Source organism: Sorex fumeus, unplaced genomic scaffold (assembly GCF_029834395.1).
Source record: "Sorex fumeus unplaced genomic scaffold, SorFum_2.1 ptg000061l, whole genome shotgun sequence".
Lineage (NCBI taxonomy): Eukaryota > Metazoa > Chordata > Mammalia > Eulipotyphla > Soricidae > Sorex > Sorex fumeus.
In genome coordinates, this window is record NW_026606118.1 from 166,295 (window position 1) to 189,235 (window position 22,941).

General features: G+C 40.9%; 1 protein-coding gene across 1 annotated transcript in view; it reads left to right on the plus strand.

Annotated features, from left to right (window-relative positions):
* Positions 1–22,941, plus strand: part of PDE10A (phosphodiesterase 10A) — a 253,490-nt gene that overhangs the window by 87,139 nt on the left and 143,410 nt on the right. Inside the window, exon 2 of the mRNA XM_056126308.1 lies at positions 13,944–14,072. Coding sequence (XP_055982283.1) covers positions 13,944–14,072 — 129 coding nt within the window. The remainder of the gene's footprint in view (positions 1–13,943; positions 14,073–22,941) is intronic.

A 22,941-nucleotide genomic window follows, 5' to 3' on the forward strand; every position in this document is an offset into this window, starting at 1 on the left:
CAGCTTCTGTATGATAGATTTTTAACTATCTGTAAATCTTGTCTCTGGACTCTCAAGTCTATTCCATTGGTCTAAGATCCTTTATTCTAGCACTACACAGTTTTGGTTACTATAGCTTTATGGTGTAATTCAAAGTTAGGAAGTGCAATACCACCCAACTTCTGTTTTCTCAGAATTTCTTTGATTATTCAGGGAGTTTTATAATTCTAAAAAAAATTTTAGTAAAGTTTGTCCTATGTTCTTGAAGAATATCATTGGAATTTTGATGGAAATTGCACTGAATTTTTATAATGCTTTGGGTGGGAAGATTGTTGTGACAAAGTTAATTCTTTAATCCATGAACATGGAGTATTCTGTTTTCCTGTTTTCATTTTCTGTTTTCCTCTCCTGTTATTTTCCAATAATGACTTACACTTTTAAACGTCTAGGTCTTTTACATCTTTTGTTAAGTTGATTTTTTTTTGATTTTGATATTTTGGGGCACTTATTTTAGCTTTAGTAGTCTTTTTGTTTTTCTTCTAGATTATGTATAGAAATGCAACAAATTTTTGCATAATTTGAATATTGGTTGTTTTTAGCCTGATTACGTGCTACTTATTGTTTCATAGAGCATTTTCAAGTGAAATCTTTAGGGTCTTCTCCGCATATTATCATGTCACTTACAAATAGTGCTACAATTTAACCTCTTGTTTTCCAATCTGGATTCCTTTGATAAATTTTTCTTGCTGTGGCAAAGACTTCTAAGACTATTGAAAGTAGTGGTGAAAGTGTATATGCTTGTCTTGTATCTTTGAGATAAGCTTTCAAATTTTTTTTTTTTGCTATTGAGTATGATGCTGACTGTGGATTTATTCTAATTACCCAATTCTTGAGATATGTTCCTTCTTGTTTTCTTTTCTTGAAAAGTTTTGTCATGAATGGATGTTTTTATCTTGTCAACAGCTTTCTCTGCATCAATTAAAATGAACATTTGGTTATTTTGTTTAATTTGGTGTGTTAAATTAATGGATTGGAATAGATTGAATCATCCTTGCCTTCCTGGAATCTCACTTGATCATGACCCTTTTCATATATTGTTGGATTTGGTTTTCTAAGATTTTGTTGAGGATCATTGCATGAATGTTCATCACAGATTTAGTCTGTAAATTCTTTTTGAGTAATATCTGCCTACTTTTAGTATTAAGGTAACGTTAGCTTAAAGGAAACTTTTAAGGAAGGATTTCAGTTTCTTTGGTATTTTGTAAGAGTTTCAGGAGAAACTAATAAACTGGTGTATGTCTTCATAGGTAGAAGGTTTCTTAGAACTTTTCTAATAAGCTAGTCTGCATCTGATAGTTTGTTCTTTGGGAATGAAAGTTGAATTTAAAATTGTTCTTTAAATTGCAACTTCAGTTTCCTTACTTGTTATTGCGCTGTTGAAGTTTTCTTTGTCCTCCTGACTCAGACATGGGAAGTTGTATTATTTTAAAAGCCATCCATTTCTTCTACGGCTTCCATCTTAATGGCATGAAGTTTGTATTATGATCTTTTGTATAGCTGAGGTGTCTTTATTTTGTAATTCCTCCCCTTATATAAAAGTAAGTTTAAAATTATCTGATTTACCTTTGAATCTTTTTGTATTCTAGTGTAGTGCTGCATATTTGAGAGAATGCAGTTTATTAGTAAAAATGAAGTATTTTAAAATATGTTGGTTCAAATGTGCACGTTCCCTTGGGACGAGTATATTTATCAGATCATATTTATCTGTATGATTCACTGTGCATGTTCTTGGGAAAATTTTTAGCCACTGGATGCTCATGTGTTGGGTGAACCTCGTCCCGCCCTGCTGCTCTCCCTGTTGTTCCAGAAATGCAACAAAGACATTCACGGTCATAAACCACGTGTCAGGCCACGGAAATGTGTGGGATACTACAAAGACAGCACGAAGAAAAATGATTTAATTATGCACAAGCACCCATGTTCTAAGAGTGTGGGTGATTGCTATTTCAGTATTGTATTTGAATTGACCTACAGCAAGATGACATCAGTGGGAATAAAAGCAGACAAAATATTAGAAACCAGTGGGATGGATTTGATGGTAAGGAATGTGAGAACACATCCAGTACCAAAATAAAAATAATTTTCGTAGAATTTGGAATTTATGTTTTGGGGAATTTATGTTTATGAGAAACAGCCTTGTTCCTGACGCCCCATTCGCTCTCAATGGAACGACCATCTCCGAATGCAACAGCTATGTGTACCTAGGTCGAGAGGTCAACATGAGAAATGACCTGGCACCCGAGCTGCGCAGGAGGAAGAGAGCGGCTTGGAATGCCTTCAAGAACGTCGAAGGAATAGCTAAGAGGACGAAGAACCTCCGGCTCCGGGCACATCTCTTTGATTCCACTGTTCTTCCTGCATTAACATATGCCTCAGAGACCTGGGCCCTACGCAAACAAGATGAGAACGCCATTCAGGTCTCCCAAAGAAGAATAGAAAGAGCTATGCTTGGAATATCACGTTTCACTCAAATGAGAGAACGAATCCGGAGTTCTGACATCCGTCGACGATCAAGGATCAGGGACGCTGTCTCATTTGCCAAGGTGTCGAAAATCAGATGGGCTGGTCACGTAATGAGATTTAAAGACGACCGTTGGACTAGAGCTGTTACTGATTGGATTCCACGGGATGTCAAGAGACCGCGTGGCCGCCCACCTACCAGATGGTCAGACTTCTTTGTCAAGGTCATGAACGATCGGTTTGAGGCCCTCCATGTTCCCGGAGCGAAGAGATGCCATTGGGCTACACTAGCACGCGACAGGGACAAATGGAGACGTTACTGGCGCCCGCTCGAGCAAATCGACGACTAACGGGAAGTTAAGTGATTAAGAAGTTTTGGGGACACACAGAGTGTTGTTCAGGGGCTACTCCTAGATTGCTACTCAGGGCCTGCTCTTGGTGGTGCTCTTGGAACTGAGTAGTACCAGAGATTAAAGCTGAGACTCCTGAGTGCAGCGCTCGTGCTCTGGGCTGCCTGTTCCGCCGTCTCCTCCGCTCCCAGAGTTTGGAGTTCTAGTGTTAAAGACGTGCGCTATTATAAGCCTTTGGGATGGACCTATGAACAAATGCAAATCTTCTTCTCATGTCTAAAACAATTGGGGGTACAATGCCTACATGCTAATTGTATGTTATGTGGATTATTGTAAGGACACTAGGAGACAGATACTATTGGCACTTCCGTTCACAGACCAAGCCCATTCCCACACAAAGCCAGGGGTAGAGTTAGGCGCTTTACCCAAACTCACACCCAGCTAGGTAAAACAAAGAAACTAAACATGGCCTGCACTTTAAATTACAGTGGTGCAATGTCTCTCCCTTTCATTGTGAAGGAGTTCCTTCATGAACTGTGAATTGTAATTTGGGGATAAGCTTATACTTAGAGCTTTAAAAATATTTGGAATACAACACTCTGATCTTGGGCTTTAAAGGAAGTTTGCAATCTAAGTGGCCTGTTTACCTTTGATTTTTAGCTACATAAATCTAAGATCCAGTTAATTTCTTTAATTTAGACATTTGCTTTGAACCATTTATGACCTAAATTCTATCTTTAAAAAGATTTAATTTTGAGGGATTTATTAAAAATAAGTGTTAGGGAGCAGGGAATTAAGAACCACCTTCTTGAAGGTGGTCCTTGATCTACTTAATCTGCTAAACTTGGAATTCTTCATGGGAGATTTGTCTGTTCTCTCTTGTCAGTTAGTTCGTTCCTTTATTTCTCTGTATTAATGAGATTCAGGAGTTGCCTTTGCCATTGAAGTGACTAGAAGTAAATGCAGAGATGAAGTATCTCTGACAGATTTCTTGTACTTCTGGAGGCCAGGGGGTCCAGAATCATTGGCGCACTGGCTTAGTTGGGTGCGCCAATGACCCTCTACTAGGTGACAGTTTTTGCTGCCTGGGCCAGTGGTCTAAGGATCTCTCTGGAGCTTCTGTTATAAGACACCAGTCCATTTAAGAGAGTTTCATCCTTCCAACTTAAGCACCTTTAAAAGTTTTCCTACTCATAATTACTTCACCTTTGAGGACTGGAATTCTAGGAGATGAATTATGGGAGGGGGGGCATCCATTCAGGCTGAATTGCGTAGATGTTTGTCTTATACACTGGGCTATCGTTCAGTATTCCTTAATTATTGTCTCAGATTGTTCCACCTTTGAACTACTGGCACACCTCTAATAAGCTTCCATAATCCTACAATTTTATGTCTATCCACGTGTATTTAGAATTTCTCCGCTTTGGGGTACTACTAGGGACTCCAAGCTTATCGTACACACTTCCTGTTCGAAAATCAGCTCTCTTGCCAAGTAACTCTGGCTCCTGTGATCGAAACTGATATTAGGTGCCAGGCTCTGTTGTTCCACGTGCTCTTGTGTTCCTTCACTGGCTTATGTTTCTCGGCCCCTGTAGCCTTTGTAACAAAGAAACATGTCTACACTGATTGGAGCACTCATGTGTATTCTGTATGTAACTGTGTCTGGCATTGTCATTCGACTGATGTCTTGAGTTCTTATTCATTACCGTGGTGTTCATTCTGCTCCCTCTGTGTTTATTCCCGTGTTCCACTCTACCCGGTGAGACTTATTGCCCCGTTTCTGTGAGAGTTCAAGCCCAGCGTGATGAACGTGAGCAGGGGGCAGCTTTCATGGGCAGAACTCTGGCAGCACCTTTGTTAGTCCAGTGCTCAGGTGAGGTCCCTTTGCCTCTAGGGAATGAGTCGTTCCCCACTCATGTCTAACGTTTTCCCCATAGAAATATAAACGTAAGATGAATTCATACCTTTCATGGCTTTTAACTCATTTTTAGTTGCAAGCCGGTTATTTTTATAGCTATGATGCAACGTACATGTTTAATTGCATTTTCTAGGACATCTTAGGTACTTCTAGTCAATTTTGGGCAATTATGAACAAAGTTGCTATGAGAGTTCAAACGCAGGTTTCTCTGTGGAAATGAGTCTTCAAAGCAGTTTTGTAAATACTTTGTGTGACTGCTGGATCATATGCTAAGACTATGTTTAATTTTTAAAAAATGGCTAGTCTTCCAAAACTACTATTGTTCTGGATTCTAACCAGAAATGAATGAGTTGTTTTACTTCCGTTCTTGTCAACAGTTGATACTGTCATTTTGGGATTACAGTTATAGGGATGTGGTAGAATGTTTTGTTTTAACGTCAATTCACAAATGACAAGTGAGCATCTTTTCTAGTACTTATTGTCAAGTCTACATTCTTTTGTGGAGTGTATTGGATTTTTTTCTTGTGACTTTTAAGGGTTTTTTTGTTGTTTAAATTTCAGATACAAGACTTTTTAATATGTAATTTTGCAAATAGCTCTTGTTATGCAACAGGATAAAGTGAGAGGACAGAGGGATCACTCGCTTATGATAGCACTGTCCTCCTGTTGTTCATTGATTTTCTGGAATGGGCACCAGTAATGTCTACATTGTGAGACTTGTTGTTACTGTGTTTGGCATATAGAATACGCCACGGGGAGCTTGCCAGGCTCTGCTGTGCGGGTGGAATGTTCTTGGTAGCTTGCCGGGCTCTCTGAGAGGGGTGGAGGAATTGAACCTGGGTCGGCCGCATGCAAGGCAAAAGCCCTAACTGCTGTGCTATCGCTCCAGCGTTTATGATATATATATGTATACAGAATAAGAAAAATTGAGAATTTAAGTATTTTTTGGATAAAAAGGACTCATCTAGTTTTGACTCAAGACATAGGTTGAAGTGACAGAAGTATATCCAATAAAATCTGTAAGATTCCTGATTCAGATTTTGGTGTCAAAATCACAGACTAGGAGCTGGAGCGAGAGCACAGCGAGTAGGGTGTTTGCCTTGTACGCGGCCAATCTGGGTTCGATTCCCAGCATCCCATATGGTCCCTTGAGCACCGCCAGGAGTAATTCCTGAGTGCAGAACCAGGAGTAACCCCTGTGCATCACCAGGTGTGACCCAAAAAGAAAAAAATCACAGACTATTGAAGAGAAAATAAAACAAAAGTAAGGTGTGAATAGAATTTAAGGTAAGAACTGTTCAGTGTTTTTCACAAAGATGATGCAAGGAAGGTGTCCTTTGTTCTGAAGAAGTGCTTAAAACACAGGGCAGTGCTCAGGCCTTACTCTTGGCTCTTTGCTCAGGGGGTACTGTTGGTGCTGGGGACCCATATGCCATGCAGGGGAGGGGGACAAGGGTTGGCTGTGTGTCACGCAAGCGTCTTACCATTGTATTGTCATGCTGCCCCCTGGAAGGACGTTTAAGAAGGAATCCAATGGAAAATTTGAATTTATACTACTGTGGAAGGAATGATAAATTTTTTTTGTCATCTTGAAGGTCATACAGGCTTATTTCTTCAGTATCCTGTGACTTTTATGTTTAAGGGCTGTAAATTTCTTTGGTAAGAGCTTTTCATACTTTAAAGACTCTTATATTCTACACCTAGTAGAAGCCTCTGAGTTTCGCATCATTAAGATAGTTTTGAGGGAACACATACAGTGGTGTCTCCTTTTTCTATTTTTTACAATTAAAAACACAATTACATATCTATTTCTGTATATCTTCATAGTTTAAATTGATCATTAGGTACTGAATTATTTTAAATAAATTATTGCCCTTCTCAATTTTACCATTCTGTTGTAGGTTCTTTCGAAGACAGGCTTTTTTTGTGGCTCTCTCTCTCTTGGCGTTCCTCGCACAATCATGGAGGTGCTGAACCAGTCAAAAAAAAAGCCTGTCTTTGAAAACTCTTGAGCTTATTCGCCAACGTGGCTTGGTGCAAGCCTCAGGCAACCACAAGTGAATGTCCGAGTTCACAAAGCAGTAAAGAGAAGTGATAAAGGAAGACCTCAGAAAGAGAAGAGCAGCAGTGCTGGTAGATGTGGTAGAAGCCAGGAAAAGCATTCATAATGCCCGCCTGTCCTTCGCCAACTACAAGACCAAGATGACTGCCCTCCGACGTCCTGATGGATCCATCACATCCTCCAGAATGGCAATGGAGAAGATTATCCATGACTTCTACTCAGATCTCTTCGATAGCCATGTCCACTTGCCCATGTACTAAATTCCACAGGATGGATATGTTGTTCCCAACATTCTCCCTTCCGAAATCCAACATGCCATTTTGTTGGTAAAGAAGCGAACAGTACGAGGCCCAGACAAGGTCAGACCTGAACACCTGAAGAACCTGCCGTCAGTACTCATCAATACACTGACTTCTTTCTTCACATGCTACCTGTCTGAATGCAAGGTTCTGTCCCAATGGAAAACCAGCAGGACTGTACTACTCTACAAGAAGGGAGACATCCACGACATTGGCAACTATCACTTGATCTGCCTGTTGTCTGCCATCTACAAGCTGTTTACTTGAGTCATCCTGAATAGGATTGGCAGAACACTAGATGAAGGAAAACCATGCGAGCAAGCCAGGTTCCGCAAAGGATTCAGCACCATGGACCATATCCACACGATAAACAAGCTCATTTGAGGTTTCTTGGGAGTTCAAAATGCCCCTCTGTCTAATGTTCATTGATTTAAAGAAGGCCTTTGATTCTGTTGAGATGGAAGCGGTCATTGAAGCCCTAGCCAATCAGGGCATTCAAGCCCAATACATCAGGATCCTCCGTGAGCTCTATTACAGATTCACTACTAGGATCTCACCATTCTACAAGGAAGTGATCATCCATGTAAAGAGAGAGGTTTGGCAGGGTGATACCATTTCACCGAAACTCTTCAGTGCCACCCTTGAAAACGTCATGCGACGACTGGAATAGGAAGGAATGGGAGTGAAGATAGACAGTTCGCAACTACACCACCTCCACTTTGCTGATGACATTGTTCTAATAACACCAAACATTAGCCAAGCATCACAAATGCTGGCCAATTTCGATTGTGAGTTTGGAAAGTTCGGACTCCAGCTGAATCTCACGAAGACAATGTTTATAAGAAACAGTCTTGTTCCTGACATTCCATTTGCTCTCAACGGAACAAACATCTCCGAATGCAGCAGTTATGTATACCTAGGTCGAGAAGTCAACATGACGAATGACCTGGCCCCTGAGTTGTGCAGGAGGAAGAGAGTGGCTTGGAACGCCTTCAAAGAAATAGCTAAGAGGATGAAGAACCTTTGACTCTGGGCACATCTCTTCGATTCCACTGTTCTTCCTGCCTTGACATTTGCCTCAGAGGCCTGGGCCCTATGAAAATAGAATGAGAATGCTATTCGGGTCTCCCAAAGAGGAATCGAAAGAGCTATGCTTGGAGTATCACGCTTCACTTAAATGACAGAAAAAACGTGGAGTTCTGACCTTCATTGACAGTCAAGAATCAGGGACGCTGTCTCATTTGCCAAAGTGTCGAAAATCAGATGGGCTGGACATGTAATGAGATTTGGAGACAACTGCTGGACTAGAGCCATTACGGACTGGATTCCATGGGACATCAAAAGACTGTGTAGCCACCCACCTATGATATGGTCAGACTTCTTTGTCAAGACCCTGAATGATCAGTTTGAGGCTGTTTGTGTTCCTAGAGCGAGCAGACGCCATTGGGCTATACTAGGGCACAGCAGGTACGAATGGAGACGATACTGGCGCCCGCTCGAGCAAATCGATGAGTAATGGGATATCAAGTGATCAAGTGATTAAGTGATGGTTTAAAAAGTCCTTCCCACACCCACAAGGCAAGAAAAATAAGTCAAAGTCAGCAGGATTTGAAAATAAGCTAAACTGTTACTATTTTCCAATAGATGTAATTATATGCATAGAAGTGCCTGGAGACTCCACTAAACAGCTTTCTCAAACAGGAAATACAGAAAAGCAGCAGGCTAGAGACCATGTACACAAAAATATGCTGCATTTTAATATGGAAACAGTAAAGTAGAGGGGAATGGAGTAAAAGAGAAAGCTCCACTTAAATAGTGTCCAAAACAATCAAAATACGTAGGATTCAACAAAGATAGGAAAGACTTAAACCTTGCAGGTTGTAAATCATTAGTGGAATAAAGAAGAGGATACCAGGAAACAGAAATATATTTCCTGTTCATGCGTTGAAGAGTTAACATTGTCAAAATGACCGTCATACCCAAAGCATTACACAGATTTAATGCAAAATTCTGATGGCATTCTTTATGGCTGTAATTTAAAATTACTAAAATTTGAGAAAGAATAATAAAACTCCCCATAGTCAAAGTAATTCTATTGAAAAAATAAGATGGGAGGTGAGTGCTGCATTTCTCTTTTTCTGTAAATAAGAAATTATTTTCTGAAATTTTTTAAACACTGGTTTACAAAGTTGCTTATAATGCAGTTGTTATGGACTTTCAATCAAGAATCAGGGACGCTGTCTCGTTTGCCAAGGTGTCGAAAATCAGATGGGCTGGTCACGTAATGAGATTTAAAGATGACCGCTGGACTAGAGCTGTTACCGACTGGATTCCACGGGATGTCAAAAGACCACGTGGCCGCCCACCTACCAGATGGTCAGACTTCTTCGTCAAGATCATGAACAATCGGTTTGAGGCTCTTCATGTTCCCGGAGCGAACAGATGCCACTGGGCTACACTAGCACGAAACAGGGACAAATGGAGACGTTACTGGCACCCCCTCGAGCAAGTCGACGACTAATGGGAAGTTAAGTGATTAAGTGATTAAGTGATGGACTTTCAATGTTGGAACACCAATCTCAACCCTAAGGTGACCTTCCCTCCACCATTGTCTCTATTTGCCAAACCACCCCAAGCCTAACCCCTTAGTAGACACACAATAATTTATTTTATGTTGCTGTTGCAACTAAATGAGTGAAAGAATAATAAAATATACTTTGTTAAAAGAAATTATGTGGTAATTGTTAAGTCCTTGTATGAGAATTTACTAAGCTCTTTATTGCTAATTGAACCTTCAGCGTAACGGTTTTTATTTGTTGAGTTTGGGTGGTTTCTGTGCTACTTTCCCCGTGTAATTTAGTGTGCTCCTACTGGAATTTCAGTATTGTCGAATTGGGAGGCGTCGTGGCCACATATGTGACAGCACAGTCCACACACTTTAGGATCTCCGGTCTGGGCCAATGAGTTGACATGGCAGTGGGTGTGGAAAGTGGAAAGTGGGCCTGTCCGCTGGGGCTTCCAGAAGTCCAAGGTGTGGGGGGTGGACGCTCCCCTCCCCTCCAGAAGGACCCTAGAGTTCTTAGCCTGGGTATGGAGTAGCTGAGATTTTTCACAGTTTGGTGTCTCTGCAGTGAAGCAGTAGTTGAGCCCTTGGCGTGGCAGCAGTGGTGGATGATGAGGGTGTGCCCCCAGGACTGTCCCCCCTGAGGGTGCCCCAGAGTTTTCACCCCGACATCCAGTGTGTTCATGAGTGTCAACTCCATCGCTGATGCAGCTGCCTTGCAGAGTTGGTCAAGCACCTGTAGAGCAGGCCCACGTGTGCGAGTCAGCTGGGCGGCTGGGGAAGGCGGGCCTGTATTTCATGATTTCAAATTATACTATAAAGCAATAGTAATTTTCAAACCGTGTAGTATTAGGATAATGGCTGATTTTCAGACTGGTGGAATAGACGTGAGAGGGTAGAGGTACCTCTGGGTGTATTGGCAGTTACTTTGTGATAGAACAGCCGCATGTTCAAAATGGCACAAGAAAAACCTCGCCAGAAAATTGTGTTGAGAAAAATGGATGATGCTACTTGGAAACAAACAAACAAACAGACAAAAGAATCTGGACTGGATTTTACACCATGTGCAAAGTTTAACTTAAATTTATCGAATAACTCAAGATTAGATGGGAATCCTTAAGATACTTTGAAGAAAACATAGGCAAAACTCTCCAAGATATGAACCTCAGAGATTTTTGCAGCGATTTGATTCCATTGGTAAAACCAAAACAAATATGAACAAATGGAACAGTAACAGACTGAAAAGTTTTGGTGTGACATGGAAACTTGAACTAAAATTAAAAGACACCCTACTGAACGGGAGACAACATTGCCTACCAGAGAGGAACAATCTCAGGACACTAATATCCAAGATGTATAAAGCATCTTGTATAAGGCTAAAAGACAAACAGAAACCAACAAGCCATGACTCCACCCCTAAATGGGGAGTCAGATGACACTCACCTGGAGAGGGCATGGATGGCTGTTGGACATATAAAAAGGTCTCACTTATTATCAAGGAAACAAACCCAAATCAAAATGACAATGATCTGTCTCATTCCACACAAATCATTCTATGGGATTGGATATATTCAAAAAGACTGGAAATAACCCGTGTTGCAGGGATGTGGCAAAAAAGGTTCTCATTCACTGTTGGTGGGAGTTTGCCTGGGTTAGCCTCAATGGCAAACCACGTGGATATTTCTTAGAAAAGTAACAGTAGGGATTCCATATGACAGAAACTTCAGGTTTTGACGTATGTCCCCCCCCCCCCCCCATGCAGAAGCATTACTTTGAAAACCTATATGCATGTCTAAGTTCATTGCAGCCCTTTGTAGAAACAACTAGTCTCATTTGCTGTTACATCAAAAAGCATAAAATATTGGGGACATTGTATGGAAACAAACAAACAAAAAATGTCACCTCGAGTAGCCACCAGAAGTGTCTTGTAATACGAAAGTGTTATAAAACTAAAGAAGTTGAAAAGTTTTGTATAGACATAAAATTAGACTCCTGTGTCAGTGAAACAGAATAAAGAGCCCAAATCTAAATCCAAGTATGTATGAGTAGTTAATTTATAGCAAAGGAGGCTAGAATGTACAAGGGGGGAAGGAATAGTTTCTACAGTTCATGTTTTTGGGAAAACTGGATAACCACATGAAAAAGAATGAAGCTGGGCCTCATGTAGTATTCACAAGTCAAACAAAATATATTAAAACCCTAAATATGAAAGACCTGAAGTCATAAAAATCACTGGAGAGAACATAGGCAGTAAGCTCCTTGACAGTGGTCAATGATAAATTTTTGAGTTTCACACCAAAAGCAAAGATGATAAAAGCATTCAACAAGTCAGACTATAGAAAATAAAAACACTTCTGCACAACGGAGGATACTTAAACAAAGCAAAAAAAAATAACCTATTCATGGGGGGAAATACTTGCATTTCTGTATCTGCTGAAGGGTCAGTATCTGCGCCATATGAAGAGTTCTGACAAATAGGAAAAAATACACAGTAAAAATGACCAGAGTATCTGAACAGACATTCCACCCTCCCCCGCAAGAACACATAGATAGCCGACATGTTCAAGGAGAGGATGTTCAGCATCACTGATTGTCAGGGAAACCCCAGTTCAAACCACAGTGAAAGAGAACAGCATACCTGCCAGCGTGGCTGTTCTCAAAAAGACACAGAATCACCAATGTTGGTAGGACTATGGACAGATGGGAACACTCGTGCACTGTTGAGGGGAATGTAAGTTGGAACAATCACTATGGAAATAAGTAATTTTCTCAAGAAATTGAATATTGAACTCAGCACACAACCCAGCAATTTAATTGTATTCAAAGAAAATGAAACCACAGACTCAAAAGGATGTATATACTCCCATGTTTACTGCAGTTTTAATTAGAAATGCCAACATGCACGAACAACTTAAGTGCCCATCAGTTGTTGAATGGATGAGGAAAAATTGGCATGTACAGTGAAACATTGCTTAGTGAGGGGAGAAATATTCAAAGAAATGTGAGATGCTTCGGTTATTTTGAAAGCATCACAGGGTATCACTATGGAAATAGCCATCATCTAGCCTAATTATTCACCTTAGCTGTCATTAAGCTTTTCCAGCATTCATGGAGATGTTAGATGACACAGTACTGTGTCCTCTGGAAATTTATTTAGCCATTAAACTAGAATGAAATCTTGTCTTCAGAGAGGACATAGATGATGTTGAGGATTTTCTACCAATTACACAAAACTAAGGGAAATATGGTATGGTTCGCTCGTATGCGTAATATAATTTTAAAATAGCACGAGTTTGTGGATAGAGACAGTTTGATGTGGGATGCGGTGGGGAAAGTTGAAGGGGTAAAAGAGTCCAAGTCTCCTGTGGTGAAATGAGCAGGAAGCCCACATGGCCATGCCATGAAACTACACCAGGTCTCTGTGGATCCTACTTGGACACTGGGGCTGCAGAACATACTTGAACGTTGCCGAGCAAGGATGGCTTTAAAAAAATTTCTGTAAACCAAGTGAGCATTTACTTCTTTGGAATTAGTGCCCCTATAAAAAGGGGAATTTACTGTAAACAATAGGAGATAGGAATGTATTCATGAAATAACCTTTTTAACACCTACCACATACTATATTACGTTCTCCCGTTTTGTCCTATTGCTAGTTCGACTTGCCTTGAATACTAAATATGCAATAAATATTTGCCAAAATTACAAGTACTTTGTAACCTTAACTGCAGTCACTGAAGGAGTCTGGTGTAACTGAAATTGCCCACTGGGAAATAGCGCAAAAAGTGGTGCATTGTCTGTGGCTTAAAGTCACTGGAGTCATAATTTATTTTACTGTGTGTTTGTGGTGGTAAAGTACGTGTCACGTAATATTTTCCATGTTAACCACTTCCAGTTTGCAGTTCACGGGCATTTCTTGTCCTCAGTGTGTGGGACTGGCACCTTCCATCTGCTTGCCGTCTTCCCGTTGTCTATTGTTACTGTTTACTTGTTCTCGGTAATTTTAATAAATGAGCTCATGTTTGTTTGTTGAGTCTGGCCTATTTTCCCGACTGTCCTGTTTTCAAAGTATTTTTGGTGTGGTGTCTGTTTGGTTTCATTGCTTCTTAGTGAAAGATGAAGAATATTTTGTGTATATATATTTGAATTCACCATATATATTTATGGTAAATCAATCTTAGTAGAATGTGCTTTTTCTTAGATGTATGAAGATGTCACCTACATTAACACTCCTCGTCTCTGTTCTCTTTTCCAGGCTTGACAGATGAGAAAGTGAAGGCGTATCTCTCTCTTCACCCCCAGGTGTTAGATGAGTTTGTATCTGAAAGTGTCAGTGCAGAGACTGTAGAAAAGTGGCTGAAGAGAAAAAACAACAAACTAGAAGGTAAGATCGCATTTAGATTCGGTGTGGACTGATTTTTAGGTATTTTTAATACCTGGTATAAAGCAAAACAGAGAGACATATTAGCATTTTAATTCTGTTATGGCATTCTTTAAAAGAAAGTATATAAGAAAAAACCTTGGCAAATGACTCTTGAAAATGTATTTACGTATGGCTACATTGAAAAGCGAAGGGGTAGATATTGATTACACTTATTTTATTGAATATTATTAATATCATAGCATTTTGCATATTCCAAAGCTCTGTTGATACCGAATTTTCTAAGGAAGTCCTCGGTTTTTGTATGTGAACCTAGGAAAATGGCTTGAATTAGCATTTTCTTTCCTCCTTGTCAACTGGAGAAGCAAATGAGAAATTGAAAACATGAAATCTGAACTTGGGAGTATATGGAGTTAATGGAGTTTTCTCCAAACTGAAGATACATTAATATACTGGATGAGAACTTTGTGGTAGAATTTTAATTTTGGTTTTAAGTGGATTTTTGTTTTGCCAAACATGACTTGTCATTCCTATGAATGTTGCTTACTTAAAATAGTGTAAATTGATTTTATATATGCTCTTAACTATATATATGTAAAATACAAAGTATATGTTATTTTTCTGGAAATATATTTTAATGAAAGTATTTAAAATAGAGATGTCTTTATTAAAAGTGGTGCTATTATGTGGCTTAGAAATTATTTTCCTCATTTTAGTCTAGAAAGTTTCAACACTTATATAATTTTTATAATTAAAAAGGGTCACCTGTTATAAATAGGCTTTCAGCATTGAAGCAGAGCTTACGTACATGGGTATGTGCTGTGAATGTGTATGTTTGTACATGTGGATTAAGAGGGAGAGAGAAATAGAAATAAACCAGTGGAAAGAATGTATTTTTGAAACAACCAGAGCATTTAACAGTAGGAACAGAGCAGGAAGCTGCAGTTTTGGGTAGTTTAGACCTCAGATACTGGGAAACAGTTTGAGGTGTTCTTAAAAATAATTGAATAGTGCTTAAGGTGCTTTGTGTAAAAATGCTAATTTCAGCCTGCTTTATAATTATATTCAATGTTATAATCCAAGGATACCAGCTATTGTCAAATTGAGGGCGAGAGGTCTTAGAAGTGGAAATATTTGCTATGTTGGTTAGTGCTAGTTAATTTTTAATATTTTATAAACATTTGAATGGGTCATTCAAGAGCTTCCTAATCTTTTTGATATATCGTTAATCAAATAATACTTTAAACTGTCCAATACACATAATCAAGAGAGAAATGGTGGTTAAGAATAGCCGTGCATCATCAGATCAGACTCAGTTATACTGGATCAAATGTCCTTATAAGGAGCTAGTTTCTAAAGTCCGACTGTTGTTGAGACCATGAGTGAAAGCAGTGTGGTGGGGATGCTGGCTTGGAGCCAGCCAGCTCTAGCCGGCTGGGGGCGGGGAAGGAGGGAAGGACCTTGTGACAGCACCCCCACTTGGCAACTGTTTGCAGGAGTTTTGGCCCCCTGAAGAGAGCCTTCACACCTCTTCTTCCAAGTTCATAAGAAAGCCCCTCGCCACTCATTCGCATAGCTTCTGTCCCCAGCACTGGCTGATGAATATGAATCAGCTTTATTGCCACCCTTGGACTGGTCTGAAGAAAGCATTGCCCCTCTCTGGAAATGTGAAGCCAAGTGAAATGAAATAACTCTATCAAGATGGTTATGGATCAAGGCCATGGTCATTTCTTTTACCCGAGCTCCCTTACTATTTTCTGCCTTCCTCTGCTTGCCCTTGTCTTCCCCAAGTTTCTTTAGTGGGGCTGGGGGAGAGGATGGGAGAGGGCACACCCAGTGGTCTCAGGGCTCAATCCTGACTCAGTGCTCAGGAATCGCTTCTGGGGGGCTTAGGGGACCATATGGGTGCCTGGGATCCAGTCTGGGTCAGCTGCGTGCAAGGCAAGTGCCCCACCCTCTGCACTGTCTCTGGCCCTGTCCTCCCAAATCTCATCATTGAGTGTGCCTGGAGGAGGACGTTCTTTGTGGGGAGGGTTTCCAAGGGGGATGCTTTTATTCTTGCGTCTGGATCGAGAAACAAACTCTTCCAGGTAGAAGATCTTGGAAGAGTGTTGGACATGGCTTCTCCAGATTGTCATTTAGTGAAAGAAACTCAGTACTAAGTATTGGCAAGTCTGCTGGAATAAAAAGTTTGCACAGTGCTTCCGGCATTGCTAAACCCCACAGGTGCTTGATCTTTGAAGTCACTGGGGTGGTCTCCATCTTGCATCCTGGGCAGGGCTGCCCCCGGCCTGCCGTGACCAGGGGAGGAGCAGCAGCGTCACTTGACGCTGGGGGTCACTTTCTCAGGATTTGCTTCTCATGCTTCCCAGTGGGCACTGGGTGGTTTCCTCTGTGGGGGGTAGGCAGTGGGTGAGTCATCAGGGTCCCGAGGCGCACAGTGGGTAGAGACCCCGTATAAAGTTGCAGCTTGCCTAGAGCCTTTGGCCTTACATAAACATTCTAGTGGCAAAAGGGACATGTAAGTTACAAAATTATGTTAGTTGGTAAGAGGGTCTGTTTCAGACTGCTAGTGTTTTTTGTTTGTTTGCTTTTGGGTCCCACCTGTGCTGGGGGGCCCAGGCGGTGCTGCCATCCAGACATACCACCTGCCCCGCGCCCTCTGCCGTGTTCTCTCTCTGACCCCGCTTCCTACTTTACGTGGTCAGAAAGACTCATTTTCACTCAGTTTTATTGAGCATTTACTCTTGTAGACAAAATGCTTAAAAACAGAGACTACACCAAGCATTTCGTTTGATGTTTAGTAGCATTCATGATGCGGTGGAGTCAAATTTGAGAGTTGGTTCTGATTTCCTGGGCAGTTTATATGCTCCCTCCGTTCAGTCTGTTCACAGTTAGGGAAGATTCGGTGAAGCTGTGTCTGTTGGCAGATGTTTACACTGACATGATCCCAAGGGAGCCTGCATACCCCTAACCCCCAACACACACAGATGCTGAGTGAGCCAGTGAGATGCGTGTCGCTACACATTGTGTATTTGCATTATTGTAGACACGAGACATGTCACTGTTCTCCCGTTGTTCATCAGTTTTCTCGAGCGGGCCCAGTAACATCTCCATTGGAGACTTTGTTGTTACTGTGTTTGGCATATCGAATACGTCACGGGGAGCTTGCCAGGCTCTGCCCTGCGGGCGAGATACTCTCGGTAGCTTGCCGGGCTCTCCGAGAGGGGCGGAGGAATCGAACCCGGCTCAGCCGGGCTGGCTGCGTACAAGGCAAACGCCCTACCGCTGTGCTATCACTCCAGCCCATTGTAGACACGGAGCTACTTATATGCTCCTCAGGTCTTTCCATACCATCTCAGAGCTTCTTGAGGGAAGGGAATTTACACGCATGCATGTGCACACATGCACACACATATGTGTGCGCGCGCACACACACATACACACACACTTCTTGAGGTTTCCTATCTTATTATAACCTCTACTCTGTAAAAGTCCTGTTAGCGCAACTGAGATTCTTCAGTTTTTAAGACTTCATAGTCTGCCAAATAGAATGGACAGGCTGGAGTTTCTGCATTTCCTTAGTGCTCTGCCAGGCTGAGGGACTCTAGATCCAAGTCTTCCTCAAGGCCATGGATGTGAAGCTGTGGGCGGGATCCTTGTGAATGCGGCTGTCTTTGTTTGTTAAGAGAGGAGGGGCTTGGGGAGAGGAGACCCCCACAGTCCTCAGAGAGACATTTCAAAAGCATTTACCATTACTGCTTAATTGTATTGTATTCATACCATTTTCTTTCTAAACACACAAGATTTTATTTGTAACTGTGAGGCAAATTGCCTTTTGAAAATTGACCTCTGATTCTAAATTCTTTTTTTTTTTTTTTAGAAAAAATTTTATTGAATCACCATGAGACAGTTACAGGCTTTCATGTTTGAGTTACAATCACACAATGATCAAACACCCATCCCTCCACCAGTGGACATTCCCCACCACCAATATCCCTGGTATACGCGCCCCCCCCCTTCCCACACTCTCCTGCCTCCATGGCAGACAATATTCCCCATAATCTCTCTCTACTTTTGGGTATTATCGTTTGCAATACAGACCCTGAGAGGTTATCATGTTTGGTCCTTTATCTACTTTCTGCACACATCTCCCGTCCCAACCAGTTCTTCCAGCCATCTCTGATTCTAAATTCTAAACAGTTGATTTTCAAATGTTGTTTGGAAATTGAAGATAGCATTTGTTTATTTTACAACCCAAAATACTCATTTAGAAAAGGTAAAAAATCTTTTTTTTCCATTAGCTTTTGGTCCTATACACTTTGAACATTGATAGTTCCACTTTGAAAAATCGTAGTAGAGAAAATGAATATTATCTAGGTCAAGACCTCTTCCACTCAATATTACATTTTTGTGGAGATTTTCTTCTTTTGGCATTTTACTGTTTCAAACCATGTGAAATAATAATTTTTATGCAATTCCATAAAACGTGTTAAACAGAAGCATGGAAGTGCCCAAAACTTAAGTCCGGGGCCTGATGAGGGCTTGGGGCCTTGGGCTCGGCACGGGTACAATGCCAGCACCTGCGTCTGCACTGAGGGGCTCCGTCAGCTCAGCGGAGCCAGGGACCCGTATCTCGGAGGTACTTTGTATGCGAAGTGAAACTGACAGGTCCCGCTGGTACTCATCAGGACTCATATCTCTAAATTCACACATGTGCATGCATCAAAGTGTAGATATAAATATGAAACAAACACATCCGCATTGCATGGAACGATGCTCTAATAACCCTTTGCATATTTCATCGGCACCTACTAAGGAGGATGAGGAGCTGCACCCCAACACCTGTCCAGAACTTCAGGGACATGAAAGCAGAATCACGAGCTATGGCTTCTAATGAAAAAGCTAATTGACATTGTTGGTAGTATCGAAAAGTGCACGAAGAAACGAGAACATTGGACGTTGACATATATCTGGTATCCTCTGATATTACAATGAGATTTAAAATATGTGGAACCTTTTCAAAACTCCCCCAAGTAACTCTAATATGCAGTTTCCAAGAAAAGCATTTGATACTTAAGAGAATAAGGGAACCCAAATTATTTGAGGATTATGAGTAAATCTGCTACTTTACTGACAGCATATTGGATTATTTTTGTGTTTGTGTTGAAAATATTTAGCAGCAGAACATATCGCTCTACTGATAGTATAATACCAGCTATTAATGAAAATAATGCTGCTGACAGCTACTTTTGTTTACAGCAAATTAGTTAATACACGAATTCTTCTTTTTTGTACGTGTGGAATGTAGTTATTCACAGCCTTCATTATTTCATGATCTTGGAAATTAGGGTTAGTTCCCCTTCATTTGCTACTTCATACCTAGAATTTGTGGGATTTAAATGATGCCCCTGACCCACCGCACAATTACCTGGAATGGAGATTTAGTGGCATTTGCCCTGATTTGTTTATGCCAGATGTTTTCTGTCTTAACATACATTATTTAGTAGATTATCAAATTAATGGGGCATGAATTTATTATTAGCAGAGCCTGCAGTATCAGATGGTTTTTGTAAGTAGGCCATTAGGAAGTGTTTATCACGACGAAGAAAAAACATCATAAGTGACCAATTTGGAACTTCACTGTGTGCCTTTCCTCTGTTTTCTTGAAATTACTTTTTCTCAGACACTTTTCTGGTGTGTGTGTGTGTGTGTGTGTGTGTGTGTGTGTGTGTGTGTGTGTGTTGTGCACACTCGGGATGCTCAGGGCTTCCTCTTGTCTCGAGTCACTCGTGACAGGGTGTGGGGCACCAGAGCTACTGGCTGTGGCATAGGAATGGCATCTGCCCTCCCTGCTGTCACCGCTCTGGCCCTCAAAGAGTGGGACAACAATTTTATGCAGAACTTTCACAGAATCTTTAACCATTTTTAAAATGGTTAACCCAGCTCCTTGGAAGCGCACATTCGCGGCTGTGCGACATCTTATTATCTCATTCCTACTTTGGACAAACTGGCAGGCTACTGAAAGTAACCTGCCCACAAGGCAGAGTCTGGCAAACTCCCCGTGGCATACCCAATATGCCAAATACCAGTAACAATGATGGGTCTCATTCTCCTAACCCTGAAAGAGCCTTGAATATGGCACTTTTTAAAAAAATCTCAGGGCTAGGATGAAGGAGACGTTACTGGGGCCTGCTCGAGGCAATCGACGATTAACAGGATGGTCGTGATCGTGAAAATGGTGTCAACATTTATTGAATGCCTTGGCTTGAATTACTAATGAACTCGAGCTTATTGGTAAACAATTAATAATTAAACAAAAGCATAGAAGTGTTCAAAAAGATGGATAGAGATGGATTAAGTTGATATTAATTGATTTGTAGAGTTACCGGATATAACCCCACCAGTTGTTCTGTCAGTTTTTAAATCATTGTAGAAGGTGGTCTTCAGATGACTCGTGCTATTCAGAGCGTTTGTGCTGAAACACTTGAGTAGTTACGTAGTGACCTGCACCTGGTGGTCCCGAGCAATGTATTCAAATTGACTGGAACTTTGAAAATTTTAAAGATTTAGTCAGAGCACAAATATTAATGACTAAGAAATTATTTCAAACAAATTTGATGTTTTGGTTGCAGACTAGATTGGTTTCTGAAGAAATTTCTATAGTACAGGTAAAGTTCCTCTTGACATGGTAGCCATTATTTTACTTATTCCGCCTCATCACTACGTTTCCTAAGTAAAATCTTTGTTTACAAGGGCACATTAAAGGAAATATACAATATTGAGTTTTAGAGGATACTCGTTTCTGTTTTTTACAAAAGTTGTATTTGCTAATTATACTTTATATAGTGGGCTGGAGCGATAGCACAACGGTAGGGTGTTTGCCTTGCACGCAGCCAACATGGCCAACCCGAGTTTGATTCCTCCGCCCCTCTCGGAGAGCCTGGCAAGCTACCGAGAGTATCTCGCCCGCACGGCAGAGCCTGGCAAGCTCCCTGTGACGTATTCGATATGTCAAACACCGGAACAATTCTCATGATGGAGACGTTAATGGGCCCGCTCGAGCAAATCCATGAACAACGGGAGGACCGTGACCGTGACTTTATATAGTAAAGGGTGCTTAATGAAAACAGTGGCACTTATTTAATAGTTCTTTTTAGCATGCCATTTTTTGTGTAATATAGTTTTTTAGAGTAAAAACAATGATGAGTAAGTGGTATAACCATTTTTGAAATAAAATAAGCACCTAAAACTGCCACAAGAGTTAACAGTAATCTGAATTATTCGACAACAGGTTGAATAATCATTTTTGAGGGACATCCATTTAAGTGGTGATGGCCAGATATTAAAACTTACTTCTCTAGTCCAATTGAGAAATATTTTTTGATAAATTGCACTCCAATTTCTAATACTATGCATGTGTAATAGGAGAAGGAAGAATATAAACTTCTTGCAAGCTAGGTCTCTAATGGAAAACACAACATATTCATAATCTAAGAATAACATTATTTCAGTATCTGCGACTTATGGCAACATCTACCATAATGTGTAGCAAACAGGAGTTTTAATAGAATTGGGCTTGTTTGAGATTAAAAAACGTTCATTGTCTGCTTCTAGCCAAGTGAGCCTGTTTTTTAAGCATCTGTATGTCCTGTCCAAGCTCTTTGTGGCCCACAGAGCAGTGCTTCTAGTGCTTTCTGCTCTTTCTAAGAGACCTAAAATCTTACAATGTGCTAAGAAGACAAAAACTCTGAGAAGTTTCTGCCAGTGTTCATTGGCTGACTTCCCTGCCTATGATACTCTACAGGTCTGTCCACGTAGTAGGAAATTGCATGATTCTTGTCCTTCTTACAGCTGAGTAGTATTCTGTTTCGTGTTTGTCCCATGGCTTCTGTGTTCAGTCACCTGTTCTTGGACACTTGCGTTGTTTCCATATTTTGTCTGTTATGAACGGTGCGGCAGTGAACATAGAAACACAGGTGTCTTTCTGGAATAGTGTTTTTGGGCCCTGGGATAGATGCTGACAAGCGGAGTTGTTAGGTGATATGGAAACCCAGTTCTTAGTGTTTTGAGTCTTGTCCATGTTGTTTTCCAAAGAGGCTGAATCAGTGTCATTCCCATGGGAGTGAGCAAAAGTCCTTTACTTCCCCATTCATGCCTGCATTGGTTGTTTTGTTCTTTCTTTCTTTCTTTCTTTCTTTCTTTCTTTCTTTCTTTCTTTCTTTCTTTCAATGTGTGCCTCTCTCACTGGTGTGAGACGATATCTCATTGTTGCTTTGACTTGCATTTTCTTGATGAGAAGTGATAGGCATTCTTATATACCTATTTTTCATTTTTTTCATACTTAGATTAACATTTTTCATATACCTGTATTTCATATATATAAAGATCCATTTGTATATCTTCCTTGAGGTAGTGTCTGTGGTTGTTAAGTTTTATGAATGACTTATGTATCTCGGATACTCATCCTTCGTCAGATGCATCTGACATTTGGTGGGAAATATTTCCCCCCGATTGTAGGTCCCTTTTTCACTCTGGTCATCTTTTCTTTTTCCGTGCAGAGGCTCCTTCACTTGAAGTTATCCAAGCTGTTTATTTGGCTTCTGCTTGTTTGGCCACTGGCATGTACTCCTTGACGGTGACTCTATTCGTGTCAAAGGGGCCTGCTTATATTTTCCTGGGTATAATCTACAGAGTCGGGTCTGACGTTGATGTCTTTCATCCATTATGAGTCGATGTTTGTGCATTGTGTGGCGGGGTCTGGGTCCGTTTCCCTTTGACATGTGACTGCCCGGTTCCCCGTGTTCCACTTCACACTTCTCAGCTCTTTTGCACATTAGCCATCTGTGTACCTGGGTACCCATCTCTGGTC